The 14,664-nt window shown below is 32.2% G+C and overlaps 1 protein-coding gene across 1 annotated transcript; it reads right to left on the bottom strand.

Moving 5' to 3' along the window:
* Nucleotides 1-1,145: 1,145 nt before the first annotated feature.
* LOC126889408 (uncharacterized) lies at nucleotides 1,146-1,838 on the bottom strand. The gene has a single exon (XM_050657666.1). The coding sequence runs from the start codon at nucleotides 1,836-1,838 to the stop codon at nucleotides 1,146-1,148; it is 693 nt and encodes a 230-aa protein (XP_050513623.1).
* Between the last annotated feature and the right edge of the window lie 12,826 nt (nucleotides 1,839-14,664).

Here is a 14,664-nt window from a genome sequence, read left to right as displayed (position 1 = left end):
TCCGAGAAGCTATAGAAATCGAAAAACGGCCAAATTGTCTCAATAAAAGAGATGACGGCATCCGTTTACCTTCGACTTGGAGACCCCTCCTAAAGAAAACATCGTCTGCTCCAATTCCCGCCGTCAAAAATCTTCGCGCCAATCCAAATCCCGCTCCAAATAGTCTTCGCGCTAATTCCCACTCCGCCACGTCATCGACCGCCACGTCATCGACAGCCACGTCAGTCACGCCAGTCCACGGTATAAATACCCGCCCCAGCGTCAACAACAACAGTAGTGCAGTGAGTAGTGAGTGTAGTGTCTGGAGCCTCAGGAGACTGAGACCCCGAAAGCCCTGAAGATGACGTCAGAGAGGACGTCGAAAGCTCGGCCTAGAAATCAACGACGCGGTTCAACCCGGAAGCCTGGTGAGTTTATTTTTAATATTAATTCTTTTATTGATATTGATTTTAGCTTTAAGTTTCATATATATATATATATATATATATATATATATATATATATATATATATATATATATATATATAAATAAATACTTTTTTCTTTTTGGGTGTGGTAGTCAAAATAAAATAGGGCTGTGCTAAGGCGTACTATTTATTCTATTCCAAGCTTTCGGAGGCAATTTCCTCCTTTTTCAAGGTTCTACAAAGAAATTACTTGCTAAGTACTCAAAAAGAAATACAAAGTTTTAACTTACCAAGAATGCTAGATTAAGCAAAAAACTGACATACGTTGAAAACGAACTTATTAAATAAAACATTTAAAGTAGTTAAAAAGTTAAAAAACACTGATTTTATAATTAAAAAATATGAAAACGACATGATGCATGTCGTCTTAAGTCTGGATCAAACCATTTCACGAACAGAAAGAGAGTCAAAAAGCGAGATTTACTGTTTAAATAAGTAGAAAGTTATGAAAAAACTTTTAAAAAGTATTAACCATGAAAGGCAGTTGTAACGGATTGCAAATACTACCAACTGTAATACCAACTTAATTTGAGCGGGAAATTTGAAAAAAGTTTTTATTATTCATCAAAAAGAAAACAGTATTTAGTAAATATGTTAAGAAAAAATATACTGAATTAATAATCAACTTGATCAAATAAATAAGAAAATTAAAAGAGATTACTAAGATGCAGAATCAGACTAGTCGAAAGTCAATATATAGTTATAAATTTTACTAAGATTCTGGATCTCAGATCTCTTATTAAGATTGTTGTCATCACTCTTGCTGATATGTACCATCTCCAGGAACGTTCTTTTGAATTTATTACTTTCTCTGGCTAATATTTTAGCATTGTTGAAATCGATCTTATGGTCTAGATTGATTGTATGCTCTGCCAAAGCACACGTAGGTTTATTTAATCTACAGTCGCTTTTATGTGAGATTATTCGACTAGACAAGTTTCTTCCGGTTTCACCTATATATGATGCTGGACATTCAGTACATTCAATGCGGTAAACCACATCTGTGCATTCTAATGTAGTTAAAGGTTGTTTGATTTTACTGTATAACTGACGTATAGTTTTGATGTTTTTGTTAGCTATTTTGATGTTTTTAAATTCCTTGAAAATTTTACTAAGTTCAATAGTTAGTTTCGGAATGTAAGGAAGGGCATAAAAGTACACACTAGTCTGCGCCGAGTTACTCTGAGCTAAAGGCCCTGGTTGTGACATGGTACTAGCAGTGAGAATGTTCCTATTGACAAAGGGAACATTGCAAATCAATTTATTAATCAGTCTTGGAGGATATGAGTTTTCCACAAAAATATTGCGTAGAATGTTTAAATCATGTTGGAGATAGTCAGGATGAGACAACCTTCTGACACGTTCTTTCATTGCTAAGACTAAATTAGTTTTCATCCTAGGAGGATGGTACGAATGGTAGCTTATGAATCTGTTGCTACATATTGGTTTTCTATACCATTGTGTTTTCACCACATTACCTTCACATCTGTGCAACCTCATGTCAAGGAAGGGCAAGGATCTCTCCGCCTCTTCCTCGCACGTGAACTGCAAATGCGGGTTCTGTTGGTTGAAAACATTTAACGTAGGTTGTATTAGGTCTGTAGGTAGTGCCAAGATCAAATCATCCATGTATCTCTTTATGAATGGTATTTCAACATTAATTTGATGAAGACAATCTTCAATCAAATCGTCCAAGACATAATTACATAATATTGGTGAGATGGTGGACCCCATTGGAGTACCAAAAACTTGTTTATAGTAACTGTCGTTAAAAATGAAAATATTAGAATCAAAAACAAAAGTAATGAGTTTTTTGAGATTAACTAGATTCAGAGTCGTGTGCAATGATATGTCACCCCAGTGTTTCTCGACACTAACTAAAATTGTGTGTAAAGGTAAGTTAGTGAACAAAGATACTACATCAAAACTAACCAGTTTATAATTATTAGGTAATTGAAAATTATTAATAAAAGAGCTGAAAACGAAAGAGTCCTGAATGTAAAAAGCATTATTGTTATTGTATGATTCTGTGAGAATCTTTGTAAGAAAAGCAGCTATGGGGCCATTAGGTGTACCTATAGAGGACACTATTGGTCTCATAGACAGATCTGGTTTATGAATTTTTGGCAAAGCATAAAATCTGGGAGCAATTGCATTATAAATTTTTAAAGTTTTCCCAATAGATTCATTTATTTGATTTTCCTTCACCAAATCAGAAACTAATTTGTTTGCCTTTTGTTGCAAAGTGCACACAGGGTTATTATTTAACTTTTTGTAATATTTAGTGTCTGTGAGTAAATCTTCACATTTTTGTGTATAATCCCTTGTGTACATTGCTACAGTGACATTGCCTTTATCGCTCTGGACAATCCTGATCTCAGGGTGATGTTTCAAAAAAGTTCTACATTTGACATAATATTTGTTCAAGAAATGGTCTGCTTCATCTTTGTTAAGATAGTTGGTGATTTTATTGGTGCATTTAGACCTTAGAATGTCCTTATCGACATTCTCAATTGGTCTTAGAATGTTTTCAATATCTGCTAACAAAGAGGAAACTTTGAAGTCTTTTTTATTAGGAAGCAAAGCGAACTTTGGGCCTAAGGCCAACAACTTTTTAACTTCTAAAGGAAATTCGATATCTGTGAGGTTCTTGAACCAACTCTCCCTGAAATCAATACTGTCAAAGCTATCTAATCTGAACTTGTTGAACTTATTGATATTAGTTTTTTTAATTTTATGAAAATGTATATTATAAATAACTTGTTGTCTACGTTTGAATTCGACATAAGTGTAATAATTGAGTATAGATTTTGATTTGGCTTGGAGATCTTTTAACCTGTTTTCAAAATGATTAATATCAGCAAAAGTTATCTTAATCTCTATATTAAGTATATTTTTTCCAAACCTTTTACTAAGTCCTTGTGCTCGAAGAAAGAATTTCGTTTAAATTGACAGGTAAAGGACAATTTAGATCAATTAACTTTTCATACATTACTTTAATATTTTGTCTGTACAGTCCACACTCCAATATGAGGTGCTGTAGATCTCCCATTCCACCACAGACAAAGGTTAAGCACTATAAAATCCTTTCTCATTAGCATGCATAAAATTTATTCGCTCTTCGCTAGATGGCATTGAATACATCGATTAAATTTCACACAAAATAAAAAACGGCTTTGATCTTCAATATCTCGCTTAATATTGCATTTAGAACACTCTTTAAACAACCAATTTGTTCATTTTTTTACCTGCTACAATTTTGTTCAGTATAATATTATCGTTAAAATGCATATTTTTTGAGATATTTGCAAAAAACTCTTCGAGAAAATTCCGAAATTTCAATTGCCAATAACTTGAAAAGTATTGGGTTTTTGAAAATTTTTTGCTTAAAATTAGGTCTTCTACCGATATCTGAGGTTACTTTGAAAAAAAAAAATTCCACCACCGAAAAGGGGGTGGCAACCACCCCCAGGGTAAAAACGGAGTTCAGGTCAATATCACTTTTGAAGTTAAGGGTAATATAAGCCTAATTCCAAAATTTCATGTAAATCGGTTTATATTAAAAAATTTCTGAGCTAAATAGCTGCAATGATTGTACTAATACTCTGGGCTAATTAGCAAAATTCATGGAAAAGTTATTTACCAGCAATTTTATCGCTGGAATCAAATTATAAGATCCTATATATTATTAATATAGGTATGCAAAGTCCGCAGATAGTGTGCTACTTTTTTTATAAACAAAATGGCGCCGACAAATCGTATTTTTTTCAATTATTGCTCTATAACTCCGAAGATTTTAACTTTACACCAAAAACACTCAAATAAAAATTCACCCCAATTTAATTCTACATAGAGGCATGTTTTTCCCGATTGGCTCCGACGAAAATTTTCCTCGGAAAATGTGGGTTTTCCCAACAAAATCTCGAATTTTCAAATAAATTATTTGGGCCAGTAATTATTTATCAATAATTATATAGCTTGGTGAAATAAAAGCTTTCTTGGTATAGATTATAAATTCAGAAGCCGGTGAAAATGAAACGAATATTTTAGCAACAATTCAATTGTTAATTAACAATTTACAGTCGCAATAACAACCAAAATAATCATGAGACATTGATCAAACTTAGAAAGATCATAAAGGTGTGATGCCTATTTAATATTTTGTCGACAAAATATAAATTTTTCAAAAAACTCTAACATGAAGTAAAACACTTCTATGTAATTGGTATATTTATTAAAATTTAAAAAATCCCAATGGATTGAGTAAAATATGTCCAATTCAGAACGTTTTCAGACCTATCGGTCCATCATCAGTGAATCTACAATAAAATAAGTAATCCCACTATTAAAATTGAAAGATGGTTGAAATTTTGAAAACTAGAAAAGTGTGGTTAGATTACTTACGTGCATACTTGCTAAATAGCCCCAGAACCAAACAATGGTTGAATTTTTAATTCGATTTACATTATTTAAAAATAATATTAAACAGGCCAAACGCCGATGTTACATGATATAACCTAAGGGAACATGGTGAAACCCTACCAAAACTCAATCAACCATCTTAGGCCAAAGTTGACTATAACGTGTCAAAATTGTGTTAGGAACTGTTTGAAGTGACATTGACAGTAGAGAAAAAGGTAGTCGATTTTCAATGTTTATTAACCAAAAGGTCATGACACAAAACAAATGATAAAGATTTTAATATCTGAAAATGTCTAACATTTTTAAATCTATTGATTTTTGAAAAGAAAATTGTGATATACAAAATTAATTTAGAATATAAGATTATTTATGTTGACTGTATACTATAACATTAGATTGATCCAATTGATAGAAAGAAAGTATGAGCTGCTGTCAATAATGATAAAAAGATAAAAACAGATGATGGTGAGAGAAGAGAGAGAATGAGTATTAGTTGGAATGTTATTGTACAAAATGAATAAATAGGTAGGCAAGTTATTCAAGTTTATATTGTATTTGTGGTTGTATATGTAAAAGGAAAATATTGTTATTTAAAAATCAATGGAAATTTTTTTCTCAATAATGGATTTGAGTTAGGATACAGTCAATAAACTTAATAGTGTGAAATATGTAAATGTAGAGGATGGTAATTATTATGAGATGTTTTATTTTATTTTAAAAATTTTTTTGAGAAAATTCTTGTGACAAAGTGAGCGTATGTGAAGTTGAAGATAAAGAAATGTATGATTATAGCTGAGTCCAGTTGATACAAGAATGAAATTAATATTGAAAATGTACTAAATAAAATAAAACCAAAATAAGAAAAAAGAATATTGATATAATTTAATTGTAATAATAAAGGGTCTGAATATGAGAACTGAAATTAAGTAATGGGATGTTAGTTGGAGAGGTAAAAATTACTTGGAAAAAGTCAAAGACATAAAGTAGAGGGCTGTGGTGTAAGGTAGAAAGACAAGAGTTTTAAGGGAAAGAGAGGGATAAAGAAAAGATGGGATATGGAATTTAAACTGAATGAAGTAATGAAATGAAAAAGAAGTGAGAAGATAGTAGGGTGAATTAATTAGGTGAAGGTTAATAGGGTTCATGTAGTTAGTAATGATTAGTTGCGTAAAGGAGTTTGGAAGCAGAGAAGGAAAGAGGAATTTTTTTTTGAAAAATGGGAGGGGGGAGACTAAGTTAAAAAGAGAAAGAATAGGATAAAAAAGGAAAGTTGTAAGTAATAGGAATTATGAGAATAATTGACGTTGAATGGGGACAAAATTGCGGTTAAGGGATGTTTGTCTATTGACACAGTTGGGACTCTTCTTCAGGTCCTTGAAAATCTCCAAATCTTCGTATAAGTCTAAACGGAGTGTATTTTTTTGTTGAATATTGTGTATCAACTGGACACCTTCAGGAATCTTAAGTTCATGTTTATTGACTTTTAAATGGTGTGAAAAGGCCGAAGTAGTATCTCTCTTGCTGTGTTCTGCAGATCGGGTAGAAAGGGATCTGTAAGTTCTGCCGATGTAGGTGGCATCACAATCTGAACAAGAGAGTCTGTATACCCCACTCCAGTTCATATAATGGATAGGATCTCAAGAATTGGAAATGATATGTTTGACTCTTTCAGATAATTTGGAGTTCTTGAATGGTAAGGAGGCATAAATGGGAGTAGTTGTGGCTGATGTAGAGAAACTACTCCCATTTATGCCTCCTTACCATTCAATAACTCCAAATTATCTGAAAGAGTCAAACATATCATTTCCAATTACAGTGGTACCTCGATATACGAGCGCCCTAATATACGAGTATTTTGAGATAAGAGCCGCCGAGCGAGCGATGTTTTGCTTTGAGATGAGAGCAAAATTTGAGATACGAGGAAAAGCTTTTATTAAAATTCATGCCTCTTTTTGACTACCTATTTCTAACTTGAAGGAGGTGATAAATGGTATAATGCGTTATGCGTTACAATAATTTCCAAGCTCCGCACCTCTCTCCATGAAAAGATGGAGAAACTACTGATGGTGTGGATGATAGAGAAGCAACTTCAAGGAGGAACCTTAACAGAAAGCATCATATTGTGAGAAGGCACGAGCGATTTATGAAAGGGAGGAAGAAACAAACCTCTTTGGACAGTTTTTTAAACGAGCTGCAGATGAAAATGAGCATAGTGTGACGAAATTAGTGAAGTCAACTGACGAAAATTAGCGGTTCCGTAAGTACCTCACTTTTTTATGTTTTTACAGAATATGTATGTATTTTTTGTTATTTATAAATAAATGTTTCTTCTTGTAAAAACATTTTTCTTATTTAAAAACACTTAAAAAAGCAACTAAGGTGGTTTTTTGGGACTGGAACGGATTAATAACATTTCAGTAAATTTCGGTGAGGAAAATTGGTTTGACATACGAGCAATTTGACATACGAGCAAGATTACGGAACGAATTACCCTCGTATGTCGAGGTACCACTGTATTGTGACAACATAAAAATCTCTTTCAAAGTCAATAATACTCTCAGCAAAACTTTAACTAATACCAAAGATCCTATCCATTATATGAACCGGAGTGGGGTATACAGACTCTCTTGTTCAGATTGTGATGCCACCTACATCGGCAGAACTTACAGATCCCTTTCTACCCGATCTGCAGAACACAGCAAGAGAGATACTACTTCGGCCTTTTCACACCATTTAAAAGTCAATAAACATGAACTTAAGATTCCTGAAGGTGTCCAGATGATACACAATATTCAACAAAAAAATACACTCCGTTTAGACTTATACGAAGATTTGGAGATTGTCAAGGACCTGAAGAAGAGTCCCAACTGTGTCAATAGACAAACATCCCCTAACCGCAATTTTGTCCCCATTCACCGTCAATTATTCTCATAATTCCTATTACTTACAACTTTCCTTTTTTATCCTATTCTTTCTCTTTTTAACTTAGTCTCCCCCCTCCCATTTTTCAAAAAAAAATCCTCTTTCCTTCTCTGCTTCCAAACTCCTTTACACAACTAATCATTACTAACTACATGAACCCTATTAACCTTCACCTAATTAATTCACCCTACTATCTTCTCACTTCTTTTTCATTTCATTACTTCATTCAGTTTAAATTCCATATCACATCTTTTCTTTATCCCTCTCTTTCCCTTAAAACTCTTGTCTTTCTACCTTACACCACAGCCCTCTACTTTTTGTCTTTGACTTTTTCCAAGTAATTTTTACCTCTCCAACTAACATTCCATTACTTAATTTCAGTTCTCATATTCAGACCCTTTATTATTACAATTAAATTATATCAATATTCTTTTTTCTTATTTTGGTTTTATTTTATTTAGTACATTTTGAATATTAATTTCATTCTTGTATCAACTGGACTCAGCTATAATCATACATTTCTTTATCTTCACATAGCCTCACGTTGTCACAAGAATTTTCTCAAAAAATTTTTTAAAATAAAATAAAACATCTCATAATAATTACCATCCTCTACATTTACATATTGCACACTATTAAGTTTATTGACTGTATCCTAACTCAAATCCATTATTTAGAAAAAAATTTCCATTTATTTTTAAATAACAATATTTTCCTTTTACATATACAACCACCAATACAATATAAACTTAAATACCTTGCCTACCTATTTATTCATTTTGTACAATAACATTCCAACTAATATTCATTCTTTCTCTTCTCTCACCATCATCCGTTTTTATCTTTTTATCATTATTGACAGCAGCTCATACTTTCTTTCTATCAATTGGATCAATCTAATGTTATAGTATACAGTCAACATAAATAATCATATATTCTAAATTAATTTTGTATATCACAATTTTCTTTTCAAAAATCAATAGATTTAAAAATGTTAGACATTTTCAGATATTAAAATCTTTATCATTTGTTTTGTGTCATGACCTTTTGGTTAATAAACATTGAAAATCGACTACCTTTTTCTCTACTGTCAATGTCACTTCAAACAGTTCCTAACACAATTTTGACACTTTATAGTCAACTTTGGCCTAAGATGGTTGATTGAGTTTTGGTAGGGTTTCACCATGTTCCCTTAGGTTATATCATGTAACATCGGCGTTTAGCCTGTTTAATATTATTTTTAAATAATGTAAATCGAAATAAAAATTCAACCATTGTTTGGTTCTGGGGCTATTTAGCAAGTATGCACGTAAGTAATCTAACCAATAGTGGGATTACTTATTTTATAGTAGATTCACTGATGATGGACCGATAGGTCTGAAAACGTTCTGAATTGGACATATTTTACTCAATCCATTGGGATTTTTTAAATATTAATAAATATACCAATTACATAGAAGTGTTTTACTTCATGTTAGTTTTTTAACTATATGGTATACAGTCAACCTAGGGAACTTCCCCTTTTAGTTTATAAATTTTTCATTTTTTTGCATAATCTTTAAATGTTTAAAAATATTGATATAAACAAATTAACATTTCTCAGAAATTGTTTATTATATTCTGATTTTAAAAAATACTTAAAATGCGTATTTCATAGGTCTTTAAAATGAATGCTTTAAAAAATTTTCCAACCATTTGCAAAAAAGTTATGAAACAGCAAAGTAAATATACGATTACTCCGTTGTTTATAATTTGTATTAATTGTTTCAAAGCTTAAAAGTGAGTCTATGGTACAATCTAATTACTCACAAAGAATGTCAAAAATTAGTGCAATTTTAATATTTTAATATTTTAATTAAAGATTAAAAATACTTTTTTTGTAATTTTTAGCGCAAAAGTAGGCCTGATACAGACTCGGAGCTAAAATGTTCCTTCGAAGCGACTGACACGCAGCATACATTATTTATTAAAAGTGTACGTCGCGCGGCCGGTCGTCGTTCCGAGCGAAAATTTTAGCTACAGTACTGTATTAGACTACTTTCGCGCGTGTAAATTACAAAAAAATATATTTATAATTTTTAATTAAAATATAACCATTAAACTGATAATCGATTTTTGAAGTGAAAACTTCTTTAGGGACGTTGTGCGATTTTTGGATAGGGGAAAAACATTGAATTCGCGACCGTCATCGCATCCGTTATTGCGACCGTCATCACTTATGCTATATATTATTTGTATGTATATATAAATTGTATAGAAGTATTTAAATTTAAAATAAATATAAAACCTAGTTTAGGATGGGGAAAAAAGATTTATTTCGCGACCGTCATTACGACCGTCATCTCTTCGGCGAAATAGATTTTGTACGTATCTATATTATGTGTATCTATACATAAATTATATAGAATTATTTAAATTTAAAATAAATGTAAAACCTATTTTTGCATGGGAAAAAAAGATTTATTTCGCGACCGTTATCGCGACCGGCATATCTTCGGCGAAATAAATTTTGTACGTACAGTGAAACCTCGATAAGTCGGATTAATCGGGACCGCGGCCGATCCGGGTTATCGAAAATCCGGGTTAGCCGGAGAATACGTTAAAAATTAGTCAAATACATCTAAATAATAAACAAATACACATTATAATTGCAAAAATATGAAATACATATGCGCAGGACATCTAAATTATGTACAATTATTACAGTATTGTTTATTTCTTCGTAAAAAACTCAAGTCAAATTGACAAAATGTCTGTTTTGTCCGATGAAAATTGGTCCGGGTTAGCCGGACTTCCGGGTTGTCAGGGCCGACTTATCGGGGTTCCACTATATACGTATTGAAGTGAAAACTTCTTTAGGGACGTTGTGCACTTTTTGGATGGGAAAAAGTATTAAATTGACGACCGTCATTGCGACCGCCATTGCTTGTAAGAAATAAATTTTTGAAGTGAAAACCTCTTGAAGGTCGTTGTGCACTTTTTGGATGGGGAAAAAGTATTAAATTAGCGCCCGTCATCGCTTCGACGAAATAAATTTTTGAAGTGAAAACCTCTTTTGGGGACGTTGTTCACTTTTTAGATGTGCAAGAAGTATTGAATTAGCGACCGTCATCGCTTCGGCGAAATAAATTTTTGGAGAGAAAATTTCTTTAGGGACGTTGTGCACTGTGCACTTTATGGATGGGAAAAAATAATAAATTAGCGACCGTCATCGCTTCGACGAAATAAACATTTGAAATGAAAACTTCTTTAGGGACGTTGTGCTCGTTTTGGATAGAAAAAAGTATTAAATTAGCGACCGTCATCGCTTCGATGAAATAAATTTCTGAAGTGAAAACTTCTTGAAGGACGTTGTGTACTTTTTGTATGGAGAAAAGTTATTAAATTATCGACCGTCATCGCTTCGACGAAATAAACATTTGAAGTAAAAACTTCTTTAGGGACGTTGTGCTCTTTTTGGATTTAAAAAAGTATTAAATTAGCCACCGTCATCGCGACCGTCATCGCTTTGATGAAATAAATTTTGGAAGTGAAAACTTCTTTAGGGACGTTGTGCACTTTTTGGCTGGGAAAAAGTAATAAATTAGCGACCGTCATCGCTTCGACGAAATAAATATTTGAAGTGAAACTTTTTTAGGGACGTTGTGCACTTTTTCGATGGAAAAAAGTATTAAATCAGCAACCGTCATCGCTTCGATGAAATAAATTTTTGAAGTGAAAACTTCTTGAGGGACGTTGTGCACTTTTTGTATGGGGAAAAAGTATTGAATTAGGGACCGTCATCGCTTCGACGAAATAAATTTTTGAAGTGAGAACTTCTTTAGGGGCGTTGTGCACTTTTTGTATGGGAAAATGTATTAAATTAGCGACTGTCATCGCTTCGACGAAATAAATATTTGAAGTGAAAACTTCTTGAGGGACGTTGTATACTTTTTGGATGGGAAAAAATATTAAATTAGCGACCTTCATCGCTTCGACGAAATAAATATTTTAAGTGAAAATTTCTTTATGGACGTTGTGCACTTTTTGGATAGGGAAAAAGTATTGAATTAGGGACCGTCATCGCGACCATCATCGCTTCGACGAAATACATTTTTGAAGTGAAAACCTCTTTAGGGACGTTGTGCACTTTTTGGCTGAGAAAAATTATTAAATTAGCGACCGTCATCGCGACCATCATCGTTTTGACGAAATAAATATTTGAAGTGAAAACTTCTTGAGGGACCTTGTGCACTTTTTGGATGGGGAAAAATTATTCAATTTGCGACCGTCATCACTTCGCTGAAATAAATTTTGTACGTAGATAAATTATGTGTATGTATACATATATGCACATATGCAATAGAATAGGGCATACGCATCGTGTATATGGTATAGGTATAGCACTTCTTTTTGGATGGGGAAAAAGCATTGAGCTCGTAATTTATATACTATAAGAAGTTTTCACTTCTATCGGCACTCCCACGAGTGCCTTCAAATTTTTTGTAAATAATTAGCTTGTACTTTAAACTCACTTTTACGCTTTGAAAGGTTTAAAAAAAATTATAAACACCGTAGTAATCGTATGTTTACTTTGCTGTTTCATAACTTTTTTGCAAATGGTTGCAAAAAAGTTTTAAAGCATTCATTTTCAAGATATTTGAAATGCGCATTTTAGCTATTTTTTAAAATTATAATATAATAAAAACTTTCTGAGGAACGTTAATTTGTTTACAACTATTTTTTTTAACATTTAAAGATTATGCAAAAAATAAAAAATTTATATTTTGTCGACAAAATGTTAAATAGGTATCTCATCTTTATAAGACTTCAAAGTTTGATCAGTGTATCATAATTATTTTGGTTATTATTGCGACCGTAAATTATTAATTAACAATTGAATTGTTGCTAAAATATTCGTTTAATTTTCACCAGCTTCTGGAACTATAATCTAAACCAAGAAGGCTTTTATTATTTAATTATTGGTAGATAATTACTTATCTAAAACTTTATTTGAAAATTAAAGATTTTGTTGGGAAAACCCGCATTTTCCGAGGAAGTTTTTCGTCGGAGCAGATCGGGAAAAACACGTCTCTATGCAGAATTTAATCACGGTGAATTTTTATTTGAGTGTTTTTGTTGTAAAGTTAAAATCTTCGGAGTTATAGAGCAATAATTGAAAAAAACACGATTTTCGTGCGCCATTTTGTTTATAAAAAAAGTAGCACACTATCTGAGGACTTTGCATACCTATATTATTAATATATATATAATCATAACCTTTGATTCCAGCAATAAAATTGCTGGTAAATACCTTTTCCCAAAAATGGCCTATTCTCCGATAATCTGCCCAGACTATAAATAATGCTCTGCTACTATCGCGTGAGAGAGGACACACAATATTCCATGTGGTGAGACCGCTCCCGTCTGAAAAAAGTTTCTGATTCGGTTTCTTTGTGGATTCCTATTCAAAAATGTCCCCTTTAAACAAATCTGAAGGGTGTCGGGCGGAATTTTTGGGCATCTGAAAAATGCGAAAATAGGCATTTTTGAGGATTAAAAACTAATATATCAATTAGTATTTTTGAGGTTGCCAGATACTTAGATTGAAGACTGAACATTCAGCTTCAAGATGTTGAAGTGTGGTCGCGACTAACTTTAATTTATACTGTTGTTTTTAATTGTTAAATATGCGTGTTTATCCGATTTTTTTGCCGATGCGGCGCGCTCCATTTCAAAAATCTCGTATTTTCCTCCGAAAAATATTTTTTCTAGATTCTTTATGATATTCTAAATAAAATAAGTTTCCTGCAATTTTTCTTAAAAGTTAATAGTTTTTAAGTTATAAGCGAGTTAAAATCCGAAAAATGACAAAAAAACGCTTTATCGGATTTTAAATCGCTTATAACTTTTGAGAAAAATGTCAAGAAACTTATTTTATTTAGCATGTCCCAAAGAATCTAGAAAAAATAATTTTTCGGAGGAAAATAGGAGATTATTGAAAAGGAGCGCGCCGCACCGGCAAAAAAAATCGGATAAACACGCATATTTAACAATTAAAAAACAACGGTATAAATTAAAGTTAGACGCAATCACTCTTCAGAATTTTGAAGCTGAATATTTAGTCTTCAATTTAAGTATCTGGCAACCTCAAAAATACTAATTTAAATATGAGTTTTTAAGCCTCGAAAATGCGCATTTTCGTATTTTTCAGATTTCAAATCGCCTATAACTCGAAAACTATCAATTTCTGAGAAAATTTACAAGTTACCTTTCTTGTTCACAATGACCCACAACACACAAAAATATATGTTCTAGAGCAAAAAAAGTGATCTTTTGTATTTGTTTAAAAAAATTGTTTAAACAATTTCTGCATAAAAATTCCGCCCGGCACCCTTCAGATTTGTTTAAAGGGGACATTTTTGAATAGGAATCTACAAAGAAACCGAATCAGAAATTTTTCCAGACGGGAGCGGTCTCACCACATGGAATACAAGATTATAGCAAAATTTCTATTTACTGTAACTTTTCGAGTTTTTGAGCTACAGCAACGAGTTTTATGTCATGGTAAAGGTAATTTTACATTCTTTCAAAATATGTAAAAATATACAGGGCGTGTCTAAAAAAATTAAGTTTTTTTGAAGATATTCTTCTTTAGCGGCGAATCGATTGAGGGTAAAATTTGATTGATCCGCGCGCATGCGCACACCGACAGTATGGTATTAGTCGTTATACGGGCTCTGATTGGGTGTTGAAATTTTGAAATGATCTGTCAATAATTGTTCAATATGGAGGTTATCGGTAAACAAAAATATTGTATAATATTAGTTTTTATTGATGTGTGGACAGAAATAAAATCAAATTTATAATTGTA

This window comes from Diabrotica virgifera, chromosome 8 (assembly GCF_917563875.1).
Source record: "Diabrotica virgifera virgifera chromosome 8, PGI_DIABVI_V3a".
NCBI classification, from domain to species: Eukaryota; Metazoa; Arthropoda; class Insecta; order Coleoptera; family Chrysomelidae; genus Diabrotica; species Diabrotica virgifera.
The sequence above is the reverse complement of the archived record's forward strand: the minus strand, read 5'-3'. Positions and strand labels throughout refer to the sequence as shown.

Bases quoted from the DNA above. Each gene is read 5' to 3' on its own strand.
- LOC126889408 (XM_050657666.1), bottom strand. From the start codon at position 1,838: ATGAAAGAACGTGTCAGAAGGTTGTCTCATCCTGACTATCTCCAACAT.